Source organism: Protopterus annectens, chromosome 4.part1, assembly GCF_019279795.1.
Source record: "Protopterus annectens isolate FY-2018-M chromosome 4.part1, PAN1.0, whole genome shotgun sequence".
In the NCBI taxonomy this organism is placed as follows: domain Eukaryota; kingdom Metazoa; phylum Chordata; order Ceratodontiformes; family Protopteridae; genus Protopterus; species Protopterus annectens.
The window spans coordinates 112186891-112206418 of record NC_056734.1 but is presented as its reverse complement, the minus strand read 5'-3'; the positions used below and the strand labels follow the sequence as shown (position 1 = coordinate 112206418).

The 19528-nt window shown below is 38.6% G+C and overlaps 1 protein-coding gene across 1 annotated transcript in view; it reads left to right on the top strand.

The window, feature by feature from the left end:
- The window catches only part of LARS2 (leucyl-tRNA synthetase 2, mitochondrial), a 1850943-nt gene that overhangs the window by 1288785 nt on the left and 542630 nt on the right, over positions 1–19528 (top strand). Inside the window, exon 16 of the mRNA XM_044070015.1 lies at positions 3579–3748. Within this exon, the coding sequence (XP_043925950.1) occupies positions 3579–3748 (170 nt within the window). The remainder of the gene's footprint in view (positions 1–3578; positions 3749–19528) is intronic.

Here is a 19528-nt window from a genome sequence, read left to right as displayed (position 1 = left end):
GCCCAACGGTTCTTGGAATACATAAATTCCAACGCCCTGGATCAACTAATCCATAGTCCCACCAGGGGCTCCAATATCCTTGACCTGGTCATTACCAACATGGGAAATCAATGCTCCACACCTATGGTCACCCCCTTGTTGATCAGGTCTGACCATAAGCTAATCATCCTTAACATCCACATCCCACCCCCACCCCCCAGTAAGGAAACCTCCATCTCCAAAGCCAACTTCATTCTGCTCAAGTCAGAAGTGACAAACTTCATGACACCCATGCAGACGGGAACTGAAAGTTCGACTGCTGAATCCTACACTAAGGCACTGTACGATCACATCCACTCATGAATGAATCGTGCCATCCCAAATAAAACCAAGATGCTCTCCTCCAAAAAAAGGAAGCCAATCTGGTAGTCCCCTGCCATAAACAAACTTTACAACAAAATGAAGAAAATATTGCAGAAAAGAGGAAAATCCCAGGATGCAAAAAACTTCCTTACTACCCTCAGTAAGAAGCTAAGATCCCTCATTAAAATCCTCCAAAGCTAGTTATGAAAATAAAATTGCCAAAGATTCCAAAGACAACCACAAGGCATTCTATAACTATGTCAAGAATCTAAATGGCAATGCTCAGATCTGCTCTGAGCTACAACAGAATGGCATTAAATATACTGATCCCAAGGATATTGCCAGTATCCTGGCAGATCAATTCAGTGCCAACTTCACCCCCCCCCTCTCACCCCCTAAACGGCCCATCTCAGTACCGGAAGATTGCCAAATTTCGGTAATAATGGCCACACAGGTAAAAAACGCACTCTCTAAAGCTAAGAATACAGCATCCATGAGACCAGATGACATTCCGGACTGTGTATTACATGAACTACAAAATGAACTGGCACCTCACCTAAGTGTCATGTTTAATCATAGCCTCACCTCAAGCTTTGTGCCCACTGAGTGGCGCACAGCTACAGTTATCCCACTCCACAAGGGGGGATCCACCTTGGATCCCGGGAACTACCGCCCCATCAGTCTGACGAGCCTGATCTGCAAGGCCATGGAACGTATTATCATGGAACTTATAAACAAAGACATTGACAACCTTCAAACACTGGACCCCACCCAGTTTGGGTTTGTGAAGGGCCTGTCTCCTGATCCTGATTGACTTCTTCGAATCAGTCTTCAGAGACGTGGACAAGGGTAAGGCGGTCCACACAGCCTATCTGGACCTCGCCAAGGTCTTTGACACCATGCCCCACTCTGGAATCATAGATAGACTTACTAAGCTGGGCATTAATCCCTACATCACTCAGGTTGCCAACTGGCTTACTGACAGAACCCACACTGTAAAAGTAACCGACTCCAAATCCATCTCCAGACAAGTGGAGTACCTCAGGGTTTAGTCCTGGGACCGCTCTTATTTGGCATCTACTTCTTTGAAGTACAGGCCAACACTAAGGGACTCTGGCTAACAAAGTTCGCAGATGACTGCAAGCTGGGAGCCATTATTGAATCCCCAAATGATGTGGATACTTTGCAAAAGGGCCTTACAGAAACAGATTCTTGGTACCAGAGCCATGGGCTCAAGCTCAGTGCCAAGAAATGTGTAGTTATCCCGTTTGGGAAAAAACATGTACCCGTGAATTACCACATAGGTGGCTGTACACTAAATATTGAAAGTGTGATAAGAGACTTAGGTACACGGGTGGACAGTGGTCTCACCTTCGATAACAACATCGCCAGAACAGTCAGGAAATCCTTCTATGTGACACACCTCATTACTAAGGGCTTTTCATCCAGGAGGTCATTGTTCCACTGTACTCATTTGACCCATTATAGAATACAACACCCTGTTTGGTATGTACCTCTCAAGACATCTGCAAAAACTGGAAAGGCTGCAGAAATACCTCACTAAAAGAATCGCAGGCCTAAAGCAGATGCCCTACGCTGACCACCTTAAAAAACTCCAGCTATACTCTGTCACATATCGTCTACTCAGAGGCGATCTCTGCTTAACATACAAGGCCATGTCAAATCCAGAGCTGTTGGACATGCTACACTTAAAGAAATCCCAATCCCTCAGAGCCAAATGCGCCAGGGATCTAAACCTTGTCATCACAATAAACAAAACATGCTGGAGGGATAGGTTCTTGACCCATAGACTCTCTAGACTCGGGAATAGACTGCCCATACGCCCTCTTCAAAAGGAACCTTGACGATTAGATGGGAGAAAGGAAATTCACCCCAGGGATCACATCAGTCACCCTGCTAGACAGGGGTCCAGGGAAGTAATTAGTGTGGGAAGAAATAGCCAAGGAATTGTTATGGCTAGGCTTGTATAGGCCCTAGGGCCGATAGCCTAGTACCAACCTATGAACCTATTTATGGTCTTGCTTGAGCCCTCATGTTTGCAGGCCTTGGGATTCTTCATAAACTGAGACACATCCTTTTTTGTCCTCTCCTAGAGGATTGCCTTTCCTGGGGCAAAGATTCAATCATTCCTACTCTGGAGAAGGGACCAAGGTGTTCAGGGACTTGGTCGAGATCCCAATGCAGATTCCAGCATTCCGCTATGTTTGGCCTTTTACCAGCCATGATCTTCAAAGTTCCTTTCGCACTGCTAAGGATGAGGATGTCAATGTGGACTCTATGGCATTAGTGGCTTTAAAGCCAGCATGCCTCACAGACCTTCTTTTGGGTTCAGTCTCTTGTCACCAAACTCTGTGGTGGTGGGACCTGTTGCAAGTCCTAATGATGGATGCTTTACTACTAAAGGATTGTGGAACTCACTTGACCTTCTTGTTTGCAAAACGGGGCTTCACACACAAAAAAAGCTGGAGCAAAGAACCGTATGTTTCTTATCACATATTTGTAAGGAGGTTAAGAGTGGAGTCCGTCCTGCTGAATTCAGAAAACTGGGTCATAGTGTGGTCCATGAACATACAGGGCCGCATGTGCTTATAACTCCTGTGTAGAGGCAGTACAGGTCCAGCAAGTAGATCAGGACAGCACATTTGTGACGGTTTACACTGTGGGGGACATGATTATTTTGTTACACACATGCTGTATTGCAGCTTCTGTACTATATGGAAGCTGAGAATGATGAAATTCTGCCTGACAAGGGCTTTACAGAAGTGGGTGTCTTGTAAACCACCCACTCTTTCATTACATGAGAGAACATGGACACCCTTCTGCTCATTTCAGCCGGGCAAGAGAAAGATGAGGGTGGACATACTCTCCCAGTAGCAGCAAAAGTGTTGAAACTAGACAGATTTCTGAATTCACCTTTGAGGAAATCACAGCGGTTACTTATTGCAAGGGGCCTTCTACAAATCAGTTGATATGGTAAGTAAATGCCTGTTTATGTATAAGGGTTTGTTAAAGTACTTGCTCCCATCGCAATACCATTTAACTTGAAGTAAACATGTTAAAACATAACAGAAATGAAAAAAAAATTGATCTCTTGCTCATATTTGTTCTTTGACACCTAAAATAAAAAATCAAAACAAGAAAGTATGTTTTTGTTTCCCTTCCTTGATAGAATGTAATTATTTCCATTGTACTTTCATTCTTTCTGCCTATTTCAGCTGATGCAATTCCTGGAGTTCTCAGATGGCAAGGTAGACTATGGTCCCTTGTAACAAAGTTTATTGATGTCAGATTATCAGGAACTTTGCCAGATCCGAATCAACTTAATAAGAAGGAAAAGGCTGAAGCCCGTAAGATATGGGAAAACAAAAATTACGCTCTCCTTGAGGTAAAATACTTCCGTTCATTCACAATACTAAGCCTACTGGGCAGAGTTGTTAAACATATTAAATTCACACTGCTCTCAGTTTTCTGATACTGAAATGTTAAATATGTTACACGAAACAGTTCTTTTTAGTATGTGTGATGACATACTAACAATTCTTTTTTGTGCTAGTTTGTAATGGAAGCTTATTAATGCTAGGAAACTTACATTCACAGGTTAAAGTTTTCTTTTTGTAGTCTTTTATCTTTGGTCCTCACTTGAAAGACATCCCTTCAGTAGACTGTATGGTTTGCCAGATTCCCCAATTCTTTAATCTTATGAAGTTCTAAACTTCTGATATGCAGTTAGTTTAAATGTACTTATTGACTACATCTAACTCAAGTCCTATTATTTGCACAATTTTCATGATTGTTACATCAGAAGAGAAAGTAGCTAGTTGTATAGATTGCACAGGAATAAATGAATGATTTTATGACAGAAGTACTAGCATAGAAACATTACATCAAGTTATTACAAATGTCCTGGCTTTTTTATCATTCTTGTAGAGTTCGTATCTGCAGACAGAAAAACTTACCTTGTTAGTTCCCCTGTTTGTGTCACACACCAAATACATACATACAAATATTTCAAGCACGAACATTAATGCCCTTCTTGCCTGCCAATATACCAAAAAAGGCCATTCCCATAATAAATGTCCAGGCTGTTCTTAAAAATGTTCTATACTAGTACTTGCTTTAATGTAATCAGGTAGTCTATTCCATGCATCAGCTGCTCTGTCAGAGAACAAATTAGTACACACTTCATTCCTTTAAAATCTTCTACATAGATTGGCTGATGATTCCCTGATACTTTTTGATAACCCCAAACATTCCTGGAGGTAGTTGTCTCTGTATGCCCTATATACATGAATTAAGGTCTCCTCTTAAATATCTAAATGAGACATTGTACAAGTTCAGATATTTAATCTTTTATAATAAATAAGCAGTAATGCCCAACTGGGTGTATGTTACTGTGTAAATACCACCTGCCAAGGGGTGTTATGAGGCCTGATGCCACAGACGGAGGGCCGCTACACCCCTGGAAGGGCATTATTTACACAGTAACATACACTTTGGAGAGCATTATTGAGCTTAGAGAATAGGCTGTATGTAAAATTGTTGCATTTTACTTATTTATTCTTTTATTACTATATATATTTTTAATATATTTTTAATGTAAAATAGTTCCTCCGCCTAATGTTTCAGACTTGCTGCAGTATATGTAAATGGTGTTAGAAGAAGCATTTTACATCCAAGATATAACATTTTGAAAAAATATCATATTTACTTTATCTTTTGATCCCTTACTTCTAAAGTGTGCAGGTTGTTGCCAATCATTGGGGAATCTAGTTACTAAATAATGACATACATTTGACTTTCAGACTTTATTTCCTTCAGAAAATGCATGATAACACAAATTCTGTTATTTAAGCAACTTTGTAATCTTATAAGAGCAAGATTTAAAATCTGTTCCTATTTTTGAGCCTTTGTTCCTCCTTTATTTTAGGCTTTATCTGGATTTCTTGAGCTAAGAGGTCAAGAGGTATGCAGACCTCTTTACTGCTACCAGTGGCCCATCAGTCTCACCCTGTCTGACAGAGGCACACACACACACACACACACACACACACACACACACACACACACACATACACACACACACTTGCACTTCAGAAAATGCTTGCTAACACAATTCCTTTTATTCAAGCAACTTTGTGATTATATAACAGCAATACTAAAAATCTGGTCCAAATTTGAGCCTTTATTCCCTCTTTACTTTAGGCTTTAAGCAGGTATTTTCAGCTAAGAGGTCGAGAGGTATGCAGATCTCTTAACTGCCGCTACCACTGCTAGATTACTCTCACTCTTCATGCACTCTGTCTCTCTGTGTGTCTCTATCTCTCTCTCACACACACACTCTTTCATGCATGCATACACTCGCACTCAGACAGAAACATAAACATGTATATATATATATATATATATATATATATATATATATATATATACACACACATACACACACACACGCACACACACACACTTTTTTGTTTCATTTACTTTTATACTCCCTAAACTGCATAAGCGCTGCTTAGAGAGATTAAAATGGCTTGATCAATCTCGCTGTCACATCACACACAACTATTTTTCCCTTTTTTTTTTGCACTCGCTAAACAGCGAAAGCATTATAACATATTATAAATAATGGCTGCCATTAGCTTTCTTTCAGCCTGAGCTCCACTGTGGCTTAATATACTGTGAACAGGTGGACTGCTTTTTCATTCGGCATTATCTGTACATTAACACCCTGCTGGAGAACATTGTTCTCCAATCAGGGTGCCAGTGTACAGGTCAGTCATTCTCTAACTTACAGTGCAATGGAAAAGTATTTGCCCCCTTAGTGATTTTTTATTTTTTAGTATGTTTGTCACACTTAAATGTTTCAGATCATCAAACAAATATAAATTGTAGACAAAGATAACACAAGTAAACACAAAATGCAGTTTTTAAGTGATGATTCTATTTGTTAAGGAAAAAAACTATCCAAACCCACATGGCCCTATGTGAAAAAGTAATTGCCTTTTAAACCTAATAACTGGTTGTGCAGCAACAACTGCAATCAAGCGTTTATGATAACTGGCAATGAGTCTTTCACATCGCTGTTGAGGAATTTTGGCCCACTATTTTTTGCAGAATCGTTTTAATTCAGCCATATTGGAGGGTTTCCGAGCATGAACCGCCTTTTTAAGGTCATGCCACAGGATCTCAGTTGGATTCAAGTCCGGAATTTGACTAGGCCACTCCAAAACCTTCATTTTGTTTTTTTAAACAATTCAAAGGTGGCCTTGCTAGTGTGTTTTGGATCATTGTTATGCTGTTGAACCCAAGCGCACTTCAGCTTGAGGTCACAAACTGATGGCCAGACATTCTCATTCAGGATTTTTTGGTAGGGAATAGAATTCATGGTTCCATCAATCACAGCAAGTCATCCAGGTCCAGAAGCAGCAAAGCAGCCCCAGACCATCACACGACCACCACCATGTTTGACTGTTGGCATGATGTTCTTTTTCTGAAATGCTGTGTTACTTTTACGCCATATGTAACGGGATGCACACCTCTCAAAAAGTCAGTCCACAGAATATTTTCCCAAAAGTCTTGGGGATCATCAAGATGTTTTTTGGCAAAAGTGAAACAAGCCTTTATATTCTTTTTGGCCAGCAGTGGTTTTTGCCTTGGAACTCTGCCATGCATGCCATGTTTGGCCAGTCTCTGTCTTATGGTGAAGTCATGAACACTGACCTTAACTGAGGCAAGTGAGGCCTACAGTTCTCTAGATGTTGTTCTGGGTTCTTTTGTGACCTCTTGGATGAGTCGTCGCTGCGCTCTTGGGGTAATTTTTGTAGGCCGGCCACTCCTGGGAAGGTTCCATGTTTTCTCCATTTGTGGATAATGGCTCTCACCGTGGTTTGCTGGAGTCCCAAAGCTTTAGGAATAGCTTTGTAACCTTTTTCAGACTGATAGATGTCAATTGCTTTGTTTCTTATCTGTTGTGGAATTTCTTTAGATCATGCCATGATGTCTTCCTTTTTGGGATCTTTTAGCTTACTTCACTTTGTGTGACAGGTTCTATTTAAGTGATCTCTTAATTCAACAAGTCTGGCAGTAATCGGGCCTGAGTGTGGCTAGTGAAATTGAACTCAGCTTTCCCAAAAATGTGATTAACTACAGTTACTTCATGATTTAACAAGGGGGGGCAATTACTTCTTCACATAGGACCATGTAAGTTTTTTCCCTTAATGAATAAAATCATCACTTAAATACTGAATTTTGTGTTTACTTGGGTTATCTCTGTCTAATATGTAAATTTGTTTGATGATCTGAAACATTTAAGTGTGACAAACATGCAAAGAAATAAGAAATCAGGAAGGGGCAAATACTTTTTCATTACACTGTAAATTATCATATCCATGGATGCCCTTGGTATATTTACCCTGTACTCTTTCCAGTTTACTCACACATGTTTTCTTATAAGGTTTCCATATTTGTATACCATACTCAAGTTTGGGTGTAATGTAACTAACAAGCAATGACATCATAATTTTCTGATTACATAGACTTTATAAATCTTTTGATTCAACCTGTAGTTGTATAACTATCATTAGCCAATTGGTTGATATGATTAGAAAAACTCAAACTGGAGCTACCTATAAACCAAGGTCCCTAAATGAATCTACAGTTTCAGTCACTGTGTGCTGCATTAGATATTCACATTTCAGTTTGTCTCCCAAATCTCATGTGCTTAGTTTTTGATGTATTTAGCAGCATATTATTTTTCCTATGCCCAAATGATCAATTTAGTCATGTTCTTTTCAGACATGCCCTATTTCTAACATATGTAATCAATTTACCCAATTTCAAGTATCTGCATACAGATTGTAGAACACCTCACATGAAAAAATATAGATCTGAGAGAGACAATCTAAACAAGCAGAGGCCTAGGACAGAGTCCTGTGGGACACCCTGACTGTAACTAAGAACTTCACCTATCCAGTTGCTGAACGATACTTGCCATATCCTATTTGTAAGCCATGTAAATATTCATTTTATCAAACATATATCAGTAACAGGCACTTCAAGATGGCTGCACATTGAGTAACAGCTTATTTCTAGCTCTCCCAGTGTGGAAACAGAAACTCAGCAGAGAAGGACAGTAGACTTGTGTTTATGGATACATTTCAGTAACTGGGTATTAAGTGCACTGCCTGGATACCAAGAATAAAGAAATACAGAAGACCTGGAAAAAATCAGCTACAAAAAGTGAGGAAGAAACACTGACTGGGGAGAGTTCTGCAGCTGTTCAGCAAAAAGCAATACAACTTTCAGACATGACTTCCAATAACTTACTGGAAGATATAAGACAACTGCATACAGACCTGATTAAAATAAACAAAATACTGATGGAGTATATCAAAACAAACAACAAAAGTCTGAAAAAAAAATGGAAGAGCCTGTAGACAGATATTCAGATGAGATGAGATGATAAAGCTGCAAAAATCAGAGGTCGAAATGAAGAAAAGGCTGGCTGAATATGAGACTGCTCAGGAAGAGATGTTTCAAAAAATAACAGAATTAGAGGACAGAGAGCACACAGGGAAAACCTGAGATTTTCAGCTATATCAGAGAAGCTGGAAGAAACTGCAGTGGTGGTGCTGCGGTAGCGTTGTCGCCTCACAGTAAGACGTCCTGTTCGATTCTCAGCTAGAGCGTCTTCTGTATGGAGACATGCATGAATGGGCGTACCTTCGTTGAAGTTTGTGCATCAGGGCCGGCAACTCAGCATGTAAAAAATCTACTGCCAATCGTTAGCGGACCGGAGTTCCACTGTGGAGACCCCTAACGGGGAAAAGCCAAAAGACACAACAACAACCAGAGAAGCTGGAAGGAACAGACTGCATTCATTTTATGAAAATACAAATGAGCAACTGGACTGGTATTCCACAGCAGGAGCTGTTAGTTGAAAGGGCATATTGTGTATATGCTCAAACTTGGTTATAAGAAAGCAACCTAGACCTTTAATAGTAAATATGCAATCCTACCAGCAGAAAGAATTGATTCTGACAAAACTGTGGCAGAAGGACAAAGTACTAAAGGAGACAGTGGAGTGTTTGTGGAGAATAAGTGGATGCACAGAGTCCTCTCTAGGCACAAAACTGTCAGTGGAAAATAGGAACTACAAACGTAAAGAAACGCAGACAGTACCACAGCTAGGAGATTTATTTAAGTAGAACAGTACAAACAGTACACAGGTTAGCGCTTTCAGGGATCAACCCCTTCATCAGACAACTGTTGAAATTCCACACTTCCTTAAATACTTGAAACAGTCACATGATGATGCAGGCAATTACCCTAATCACTGTTAATTAAAGAGAAACACAGTTGCCAATGCAGAAAAAAATATATAAAACTAAATAATGCATATATCACACATTCCTTATCCAAGCTAATAATTCTGTTAAAACATGCATAGAAAAATATATAAAATATATCTATAAAAACATATATATATATATATATATATATATATATATATATATAGATATATAAAATACATCTGACTTGATCCCAATGTGCTAATGCATGCGCCTTGCTAAGAGTATATAGGCATAATATAAATAGTGAAAAATATATAAATAAATGCTAAAATATACTATTAAGCACTATGTCTAGCAGGCTATAAATAAGATCACTTTTGTTCTTATTAAAATCAACACTATGTAGTAGTTCCCTTGTACTCTCAAGCCCGCATTCAGTGGGGATTAAAGTAAACAATGATTCTATGTCAATCGTTACTAGAAAACTGCAGCGGTTTGTATTTGTCTCTGTCCATTTCAACCTAAGGGTTTCCAAAAAAAACTTTTGAGTCCCTTAACACACTCTCACAATTAATTAAAAGTGGGTGCAGGCTCTTTTCAATATAGATAACGGTTCAGTAACCCACCCCATGCCTGAGACTATGGGACGCATGTGTGGCACTAAAATATTCTTGTGTATCTTAGGAAGACCATAAATTAAATTGACCTTGTCAGTAACACTTTTTGCAACATTGTTAGAAATAGTCTGATAGGTAAAGTCATCATTCAATAGTCGTAGCATCTTATCTACATACACTTGCTTATCTATCACGACAATGCCCCCTCCCTTGTCAGCAGGTCTTATCTCAATAGAATGCATTTGCTTTAATTCTGACAAAGCATAATATTCCTCTCTGCTTAAATTGTGAAAAGTATTAGGGAAGTCATTTCTAGTATCCAGCATTTCCCTCAGTTCTGTATTACACACATCAATAAAAGTGTCAATAACCTCATTGCTTGGTGGAACAAATATGCTAGTTTTTTTAAAAACATTCATAGTTTTTTGGGAGCTACTGCTATTTTTGGCAGTAGCTCCCAAAAGACTAACAATGTTGTAAAAAGTGTCATTGACAAGGTTTCCTTTCTTATTTTTGATTTGTTAATCATGGGTATGATCAATGAAGAGATATTTGACTACTTTTCAGTCAGTAATCCTACCATTCCTGAGATTTATGGTCTTCCTAAGATACACAAGAATATTTTAGTGCCACCCATGCGTCCCACAGTCTCAGGCATGGGGTGGGTTACTGAACCATTATCCATCTATATTGAAAAGAGCCTGCACCCACTTTTAATTAATTGTGAGTGTGTGTTAAGGGACTCAAAAGTTTTTTTGGAAACCCTTAGGTTGAAATGGACAGAGACAAATACAAACCGCTGCAGTTTTCTAGTAACGATTGACATAGAATCATTGTTTACTTTAATCCCCACTGAATGCGGGCTTGAGAGTATAAGGGAACTACTACATAGTGTTGATTTTAATAAGAACAAAAGTGATCTTATTTATAGCCTGCTAGACATAGTGCTTAATAACAATGTTTTTCTGTTTCAACAACAAAAGTACTTACAGAGGGTTGGCATGGCTATGGGCACGGCCTGTGCCAATAGCTATGACAACCTTTCTTTGGTCCAATGGGAACGTACTTACGTATTAACTAATAGCATGTATGGTAGATATATTGATTGGTACGTCAGATTTGTGGATGATGTTTTTTGTTGTGGAATGGTCCAGAGGCAGAGCTGAATGCATTTTTTACCTACCTCAATAACACCACTGGATTTCTTAGATTTACTTCTAAGTACTCTAGTACTGAAGTTGACTTCTTGGATGTCAAAGTGAGGAGAGATGACCTGAACCACATTAGAACTAGTCTATTTAGGAAGCAGGTCAGGAAGAATATGTTCCTACACAACACTAGTATGCATCCTAACCACACGAAGGTAAACATTATTAAAGGCCAAGTGTATAGGATCATGCGACTGTTTAATGATGATGATGATGAATTACAGACAGCACTACATCAGCTTAAACTAGAGTTTCTAGATAGAGGTTATGATGCAAAAACTATTGATAGGTGTATCGCAGATGTTTGGAGTAATAGGGCGGGTAGATGTAGACCCTACTTTGACACAAGTACTACAAGTGAGGTGGATGGACAAGTTATCGACCGAGAGGTGGTCACACATAAATACAGAGGTACAGACAATACACTTAGGATGCCACTAATGTTTGCAAGCAACATAAATGTAGTATGTGATGTTGTTACTAAAAATTGGGGTATTCTTTCCACGATTGACAGCCTACAAGGCATAATTGGGCCTAAGCTGAGCTTCACGTTTATGAATAATAGAACCCTGAGAAATTAATTATGCTATAGAAGTGCCACAATCAATACCACTAACAGGTCTGACAAATTGGGTACATATATGTGCAGAGACTGTACAGCCTGTAAGCACATACATAATAGCAGCACATTTACACATCCCTTTAGGAATTTTAGTTACAGTAGTAATTTTTATGCTGACTGCACTACATCAAACGTGGTCTATTTTGCATACTGTATGGCATGCTGCAGTTTCTACATAGGCAAAACTAATAGACGCCTAAAGGATAGGATCCTTGAACACTATAGAGGCATCAGAAACGTTAAAGAAAGTAGTGCTGTTGCCATGCATACTAAGAATACAGGACCAGAACATATCTACAAATTTTTAGTTTTACAGATATTGTCTGAGAAACAGAGATGGGGTAATTTATCTAATGATACAGAAGCTGCCGAACAGAGATGGATCATACGATTTAATGCAGATAAACCCCTGGGTTTGAATCAAATGGTGTCGCTTAAACTGTTTTTAAAAGCTCGACCATTGAGGCATTGAGTTTTTTGTATGGCACGTCCAGTATATATATATATATATATATATATATATATATATATATATATATATATTTTTTACAATTTCATAATTTTATACTTATGCATGTCTATAAGCTGGTTTTATGTCTACGTCGCTACTTAAGTATATTTTAGCATTCATTTAAATATTTTTCACTATTTATATTATGCCTATATACTCTTAGCAAGGTGCATGCATTAGCACATGTACTCACTGGTATCAAGTCAGATGTATTTTATATATATATATATTTTTTTATAGATATATTTTATATTTTTTTCTATGCATGTTTTAACAGAATTATTAGCTTGGATAAGGAATGTGTGATATATGATATTCTTATTGCATTATTTAGTTTTATATTTTTTATTCTGCATTGGCAACTGTGTTTCTCTTTAATTAACAGTGATTAGGGTAATTGCCTGCATCATCATGTGACTGTTTCAAGTATTTAAGGAAGTGTGGAATTTCAACAGTTGTCTGATGAAGGGGTTGATCCCTGAAAGCGCTAACCTGTGTACTGTTTGTACTGTTCTACTTAAATAAATCTCCTAGCTGTGGTACTGTTGGTGGTTCTTTACGTTTGTTTGTGGAGAATGATTACTCATTGTACACTAGACAAAAGAGAAGCAAATTTATTTCACTATTCAGGGAATGTCGAGATGCAGGTGTGAAAATCAAACTGCTGTACCCAGCTGTCTTCAAGGTATTCTTCCCTGGCGGGGACAGAATCATTTTTTGATGAAGCGCATGCTAAGGAGGAAGTACAAAAGCGTGTCTAACAAAAATTAATTGGTGAAACAGAAGGAGATTCTGCTTCTTGTTTTGTTAGTAATAAAGACCATAGAAGGACTGTACATGTGAAACCTTTTCAAAATTTTCAACCAAAAATGTTGTAGAGAAGGAAGGTAGCACAAGAGTAGACTAGAAGAATCGTGAGTACACTGGAAATGAAGTAGACAGGATTTCAGAGACGAACAGTAATAAAACCAGTAACTTAATATGGGATTACAATGCAATAATTATATTTATGAAATATGACAGAACAAGAAAATCTGGAAATATTGGACTTTTTCAGAATTTGTTGGACTTGTGTGGGACTTTAAAGCATATGCCCTACTTCATATCATTAATGTTCGGAAAAGTGCTTTGGGGAGGAGAAGAGGAGAGAGAAAGTTAACTGTAAGTAAAGATTTTTTTCTTAAATAGTACCAATTTTGTGGCATGGGGCATTCTTTACATGTTATAAAGTAAAGTTTTTTTCAGATAAGTGTAAGTGTAATGGGGAATGTAAACAGGTGCTGCTTTTCTTTTTTTCTCCCTTCTTCTCTCTTTCTTCTTGTTTAGTTTTAGGAAATGTAGACACTGCAATGTAAAAAAAAAAGCCTGGTTAAAAACCATGATAAAAACAAATTAATGTGCTTTTTTTTTCATTCTTGCATGGGAGAATGACTGGATTAAAGACCTTAGCTTGATTTAGTAACTAGTTTTAAAAGAGAACAAGTAAATGCAAAAGAACATTGAATATTATGAGGCTTTTATCTAGTAAATAAATGTATGCTCAGTAACAATTCTGCAGCTCTTTTTCATGTTTCCATGGAAACAGTCTGATAAAATGAAACTGGTTGCCTGGTTCTCAGGTCTCCATGAAGATAATCTGATAAAGGGAACTGGCTATAGTCTGGTGGACAGTAATTGGATGGGGAAAAAAGAAGAAAAGAGAAATTGTCTAGGAGATAATATTCTCTGAAAGCATTCAGGGGTTTGCCCAATGTAAATAATGTACTATGAAAGCATTCAGGGACTTTCCCAGCTGGGAGACCTATAGAGATAATACAGAACCAATCAGCGCTTAGTAGAAGCACAGGCTGTCCCATGTGTCTTAGCATGGATAACATATCTTTAAGGTTAACTCAAGTCTATGAGTGTGGCTGTTAGTTTGGGACTTTTGTTCCTTTTAGGAGGGTAAAACTTCAATATTTGAAGGTATACATAGTTTTGTGTGTTAGCATTAAGTTAATAGGTTTTAAGGGGATATTGTGAGTGTTTGTTTTTTTCTCTGAGGGCTTTCAGTAAAACAAAAAGCTTTATAAGATGTGACATAGGCTGAAATGGATATGACAAGAAACAATTGTACAAAATTTCAACCTGCCAAACAGTGTATGCATGTAACACAAAACTGGAGCTAGACCTTTAACAAAAAAGTGTTATACATAAAAGATGGGAATAATAACTTTTAATACAATGATGCTTTCATTAATGTCTTTAAATCTAAATGGCCTCACAGATAAATACAAACAAGAAAGAGTGCTGAACTATATTAAAAACGTATAGTGCAAATAGCTTTGTTGCAGGAGACACACTTAGAATTTAATAGTGAATTTGATAAAGAAAGGTTTTCAGGAAGGTTATTCAGCAGAATACCTGGTACAAAGAAAAAGAGGAGTACTCATATTAATTGCAAGATGAGTTCCAGTAGTGATATAAGAAGATAAAAAAGATAACAATGGCAGTTTTGCAGTGCTACAGGGCTACTGGCAAGGGAGGAGGATTACACTGGCATGTGTTTACATTCCACCTAAAACTGCTATAATGGAGCTTAAGAAAATTCTGAGAGAAATAATCAGTTTTCAGCAAGGAATATTACTTATAGGTGGGGACTGGAATTTGATTTATAGCAGTGAAGATATGTCTGGGGGGTCCAGAAGGGAAAATACAACAAAGGCGGATACATTTTTGAAGAAATACATGAAAATATTTGGCATGGAAGATGTGAATTAAGTAATAGGAGTTCAGAGTGAATGTACATATTATTCCCCAAGATATTTTTATTTTATTTTACATTTGTTGACTGGGATAGTCCGACTGGATATATGCCCATTTTCAGTGGTGGCCCGGGGAGAAAAGCTCCACATAACAAAAAAGAGACAGTACATACTTCAATGAGTGATAAACTCAGGCAGACATGTTTTGAAAAATATAGACAAAGAATACAGGCAGATATCAATATACACAACGTGCAGACTTACATCTGATTGGCAAAAATGTTTCAGAAAATGTGAACATAGAATACAATCAGATCTCATAATTCGCAATGCTTAGACATTCAAATGCTATGAGGCATAGATACTTGGCTAAACAGCAGGTTAGGTAGCAAGACATGTATTAGTGAAGTTGTTACTCAGGTTTCGAACAAGAGCACAGCCAATGAGATGTGAGGTATTTTTTGAGTTCTCTTTTAAATAGGGGTAGTGAGGTTTCCTTGGTAACAGTAGTAGGGAGTAGATTCCAGATTTTACTGGTTGAGTTGGAAAATATAGCATCGCCTGCAGAGCTGTCGGATTTTTTAGTCAGTATCATTAGTTTATCAGCTGAGCATAATGGCCTGGGAGCACTATGAGGGGTGATAATATTTTTGAGGGCAGGGGTGTTATCAGGTTGATGGAGTATATTATGTGCTGCTATAAGCTGGTTGAACTGTTGAAGGGTAGGCTATGCTAGCCATCCCAGTCCTTTGAGGTTCTGGCAATGGTGGGTTCTAAAAGCCATGCCAGTAGCGAATCTGGCTATATGATTGTAACATCCTGATAATTTGTTAAGATCGGTTTTGGATAGGTTGGTGAGTATAGGGGAGGCATACATAAGGAGGTGTGATCTTGCAATAGCTACCACAACTAGGGGAGTGAGGAAAGGTTTGGCTCTGTACAGGGAGCCTAGTTTTTTGTTGACGGGCTTAATAGTGTGATTGACGTGTTTATCAAATTTAAGGTTGTTGTCTGCAATTACACCTAGAAATTTTGTATGGTCATCAGGGGAGATAATGGTGTCATTGCTAGATTTGATGTTGAAGGAAGGAGGAGAAATTCTATGATTGGGGAGAAAAGTAGTAGTTTGGTTTTGTTAGGATTTAGAAGCAGGCAGCGATTACTAGCCTTGTTTCTACCATGCTGAAAGTGGTCTGGGTGAGGGTTAGAAGTTGTGTAGGAGAGGAGGCGGAGCATATTAACATTGAGTAATCTGCATATTGGATGCAGGTGGCTCCTGGGATGGTGGTGTGCAGATCATTGATAAAGATAGAGAAAAGAAGGGGACCTAGTATAGACCCTTGTGGGACACCTAGGGTTAGAGGAAGTTGGGATGACAGCTTGCTCTGCCATAAGACAGCCTTCTGTCTACCGTTTAGGTAGGAGTGAAACCATTGCATTGCGTGTTGGTCTAAAACGATGGTTTGTAGGGTATTGAGCAGCAGCTGATGGTTGACCATATCGAAAACTTTTAAGAGATCTAGGAAGAGTGCTGAAGATAGTTTGTTGTTGTTACGATGAAGACTGATGACATCAGAGAAAGATAGAAGAGCCATAATGGTACTGTGGAATGGCCTAAAGCCGTGCTGAGAGTCGGTGAGCTTTCCGTTTTGAATAAGAAAGTGCATTATTTGTTTGTGTATGCAGCTTTCCATGATTTTAACTAGTGGTGAAAGAATGGCTATAGGTCTAAAGTTAGATAATTCTGTGGAACTTCCTCCTTTATGGAGATGTGATATTTTCCATATTGCTGGGATGGATCCTTCTGAGATGGATCTGTTGATCAGAATAGAAATGGGAAGTGCTATGGCATCAGCTGCTTTATGAAGAGATTCATCTGGGAGGTCATGAGCAGCTAGTGTAGTAGGTTTTAGCTTTTTGAGTAAGATCTGGATCAGGTTGGTAGGTACGGTTTGAAAGGTAAAGATGGGTTGGATGCTGGGTGGATCAGGGCTAGATGTGCCAGAGCTGGTGTTTGTATCCGATGGAGTGAGATGGGTAGCTAGAGACTGAATAGTTTCAGTAAAGGAGTTGAAGCTGTTTGCAATTTCTACAGGGATTTATCAAGGGCAGCTGATGGGGTAGGAGTGGCGGAATGGCCTGGGTGGAGAAGATTGTTAATACCAGCCCAGAACATTTGCGGTTTTCGCTGATATTTTTGTTGTAGGAGGGTGTAGTGATTTTTTCTGTCTAGAATGACAGATTTTTTGGTCTGGTTCCTTAGCTGCCACTATCTTACTTGGTCCATAGGGGCTTTGGTAACATGCCACGTGGCCCAGGCGTTGTTTCTTAGTTTAATTTTGTTTTTTGTTTCTTTAGATAGCCACGGTGTAACTGAGGCTTTTACACAGATGGTACAGGTAGGAGCATGGTGGTTAAGGATAGCCAGAAGTCTGGTACTGAAGTACTCAACTGATTCTTGTAATGGGAGCCGTTTCAAGACATTCCAATTACATGCTTTGAGCTCATTTTGGAAGTTGTTAAGGTTAAAGTTCCTGACGTTTCTTATAGTTTTGTAGGTGGGCTGGTTGGGAATGTCAGCTTTGAGCCTAATAATATAGGTAAAGCAGTGATCACTTAGATAATCTGGTAATGTACTTGACTTGTACTTTTGGGGGTGGCTGTTAATAAATATCCAATCAAGGATACTATCTTAGACTCTAATTTTGCTAAATCTGGTGGGGGTTGGCAATAACCCGTGAAGGATTAAATGGGTGGAGGGAGTTTCAGAGGAACAAGTGTTCCAATCAATGTTAAAGTCTCCCAAGACAATGGTTTCCTGGGGATAGTTAGAAGCTAACCAATGTAAGATATTTTGTAGAGTATTATCATTCTTGCCGGGTGGAATATAAATGCAGACAATGTATGTGCATTTATTTTTGTTTATTATTAGTTTGGTGATGAAAATTTCTGCATTGCCAAACTAGGGTGGCTGTTGGGTGTCGATTGTTATTGTTAGGGTAGACATGTATAGTATAGCTACCCCACCACCTTTCCTGGAGATCCGGTCCAGTTTAAGGATGTTGTGCTGTGGGGGGGTTATTTTGTTATCTTTGGTTATTGGTTTAGCCAGGTTTCTGTGAGCCAGAGGATATCAGGGGAGTGAACAGCTAATAGTCCATGTAGGCCATGAATCTTGTTGTTTAGACTTCTGATGCTGAGATGACAGACCAGAAATGAGTTTGGAAGTCTGTCCATCTGTGTAGTACACATTGGGTTGTTAGATGGTGTGCTTAGGTATACTGTTGTGGATGGGCCAGGGTTGGGGTGGATGTCTCCATCCTTCATAAGATTAATTTTTATGTTGCTTATAAGTCTTAAAAATTTGTTTATGATTTTTTCATAGCTTTTGCTTTTTAAGCTAATGTAGCAGTATTTAGTCGGGTGATGGTAATTGGGGGCGAGGAATTAGGAGAGGCGGTGGTTATGTGGTGAATAAACTTATTAAATGCTGGGTTGGTGTCTGTTTGAGAGTTTGGGTATTGGATTTCAAGATGCTGTACATATTCATAGGAGCTTAGGTGATAAGGAATGAACAGCAGGGGTACTAAGAGTAGCAGCATTAGTATTTTAGCTGTAGTCATAGTAAATTACTAGGGTAGGGTCTGTATTGAGTGTATGTGGTGGATAAAAGATTAGAGAGAATAGAATAGCTATGGGTGGGTTAATATGGATAGTGGGGTCGATAGAGGGTGTGTTATTGTGCTAGGAGTTTGCTGGGTTCTAGGAGCACATGTAGTCTGCTTGATATAAAAAAAAAAAAGATATAAGAACTTGGCTAGGCTAGACAGAATTTAGTGCTGTAGCTATTTGCACAGGCTGTGCCATAACTACGCCAACCTTTTGTAAATAAAAATCCCATAGTGTCTAGTAGATTGGGCAACAGAAGCCATGTCAATATATGTAGGGAATAATCTTCATCCAGTGCTTGAAAAGTGTGAAACAGTGTTGAAAGACACAAAATCTTTTCTCCAAACATTGTATAGATAGACAATTTCGATAAATAAAGAGTATCTGCTAGTAACCTTAGATATTACATCACTTTTCACAGTGATTCCAAATCAGTGGGGAATAGAGAACATTAGGAGCTTGCTATGTTCTAAATGTGTTTTTTCTAATGATAAAGTGAAT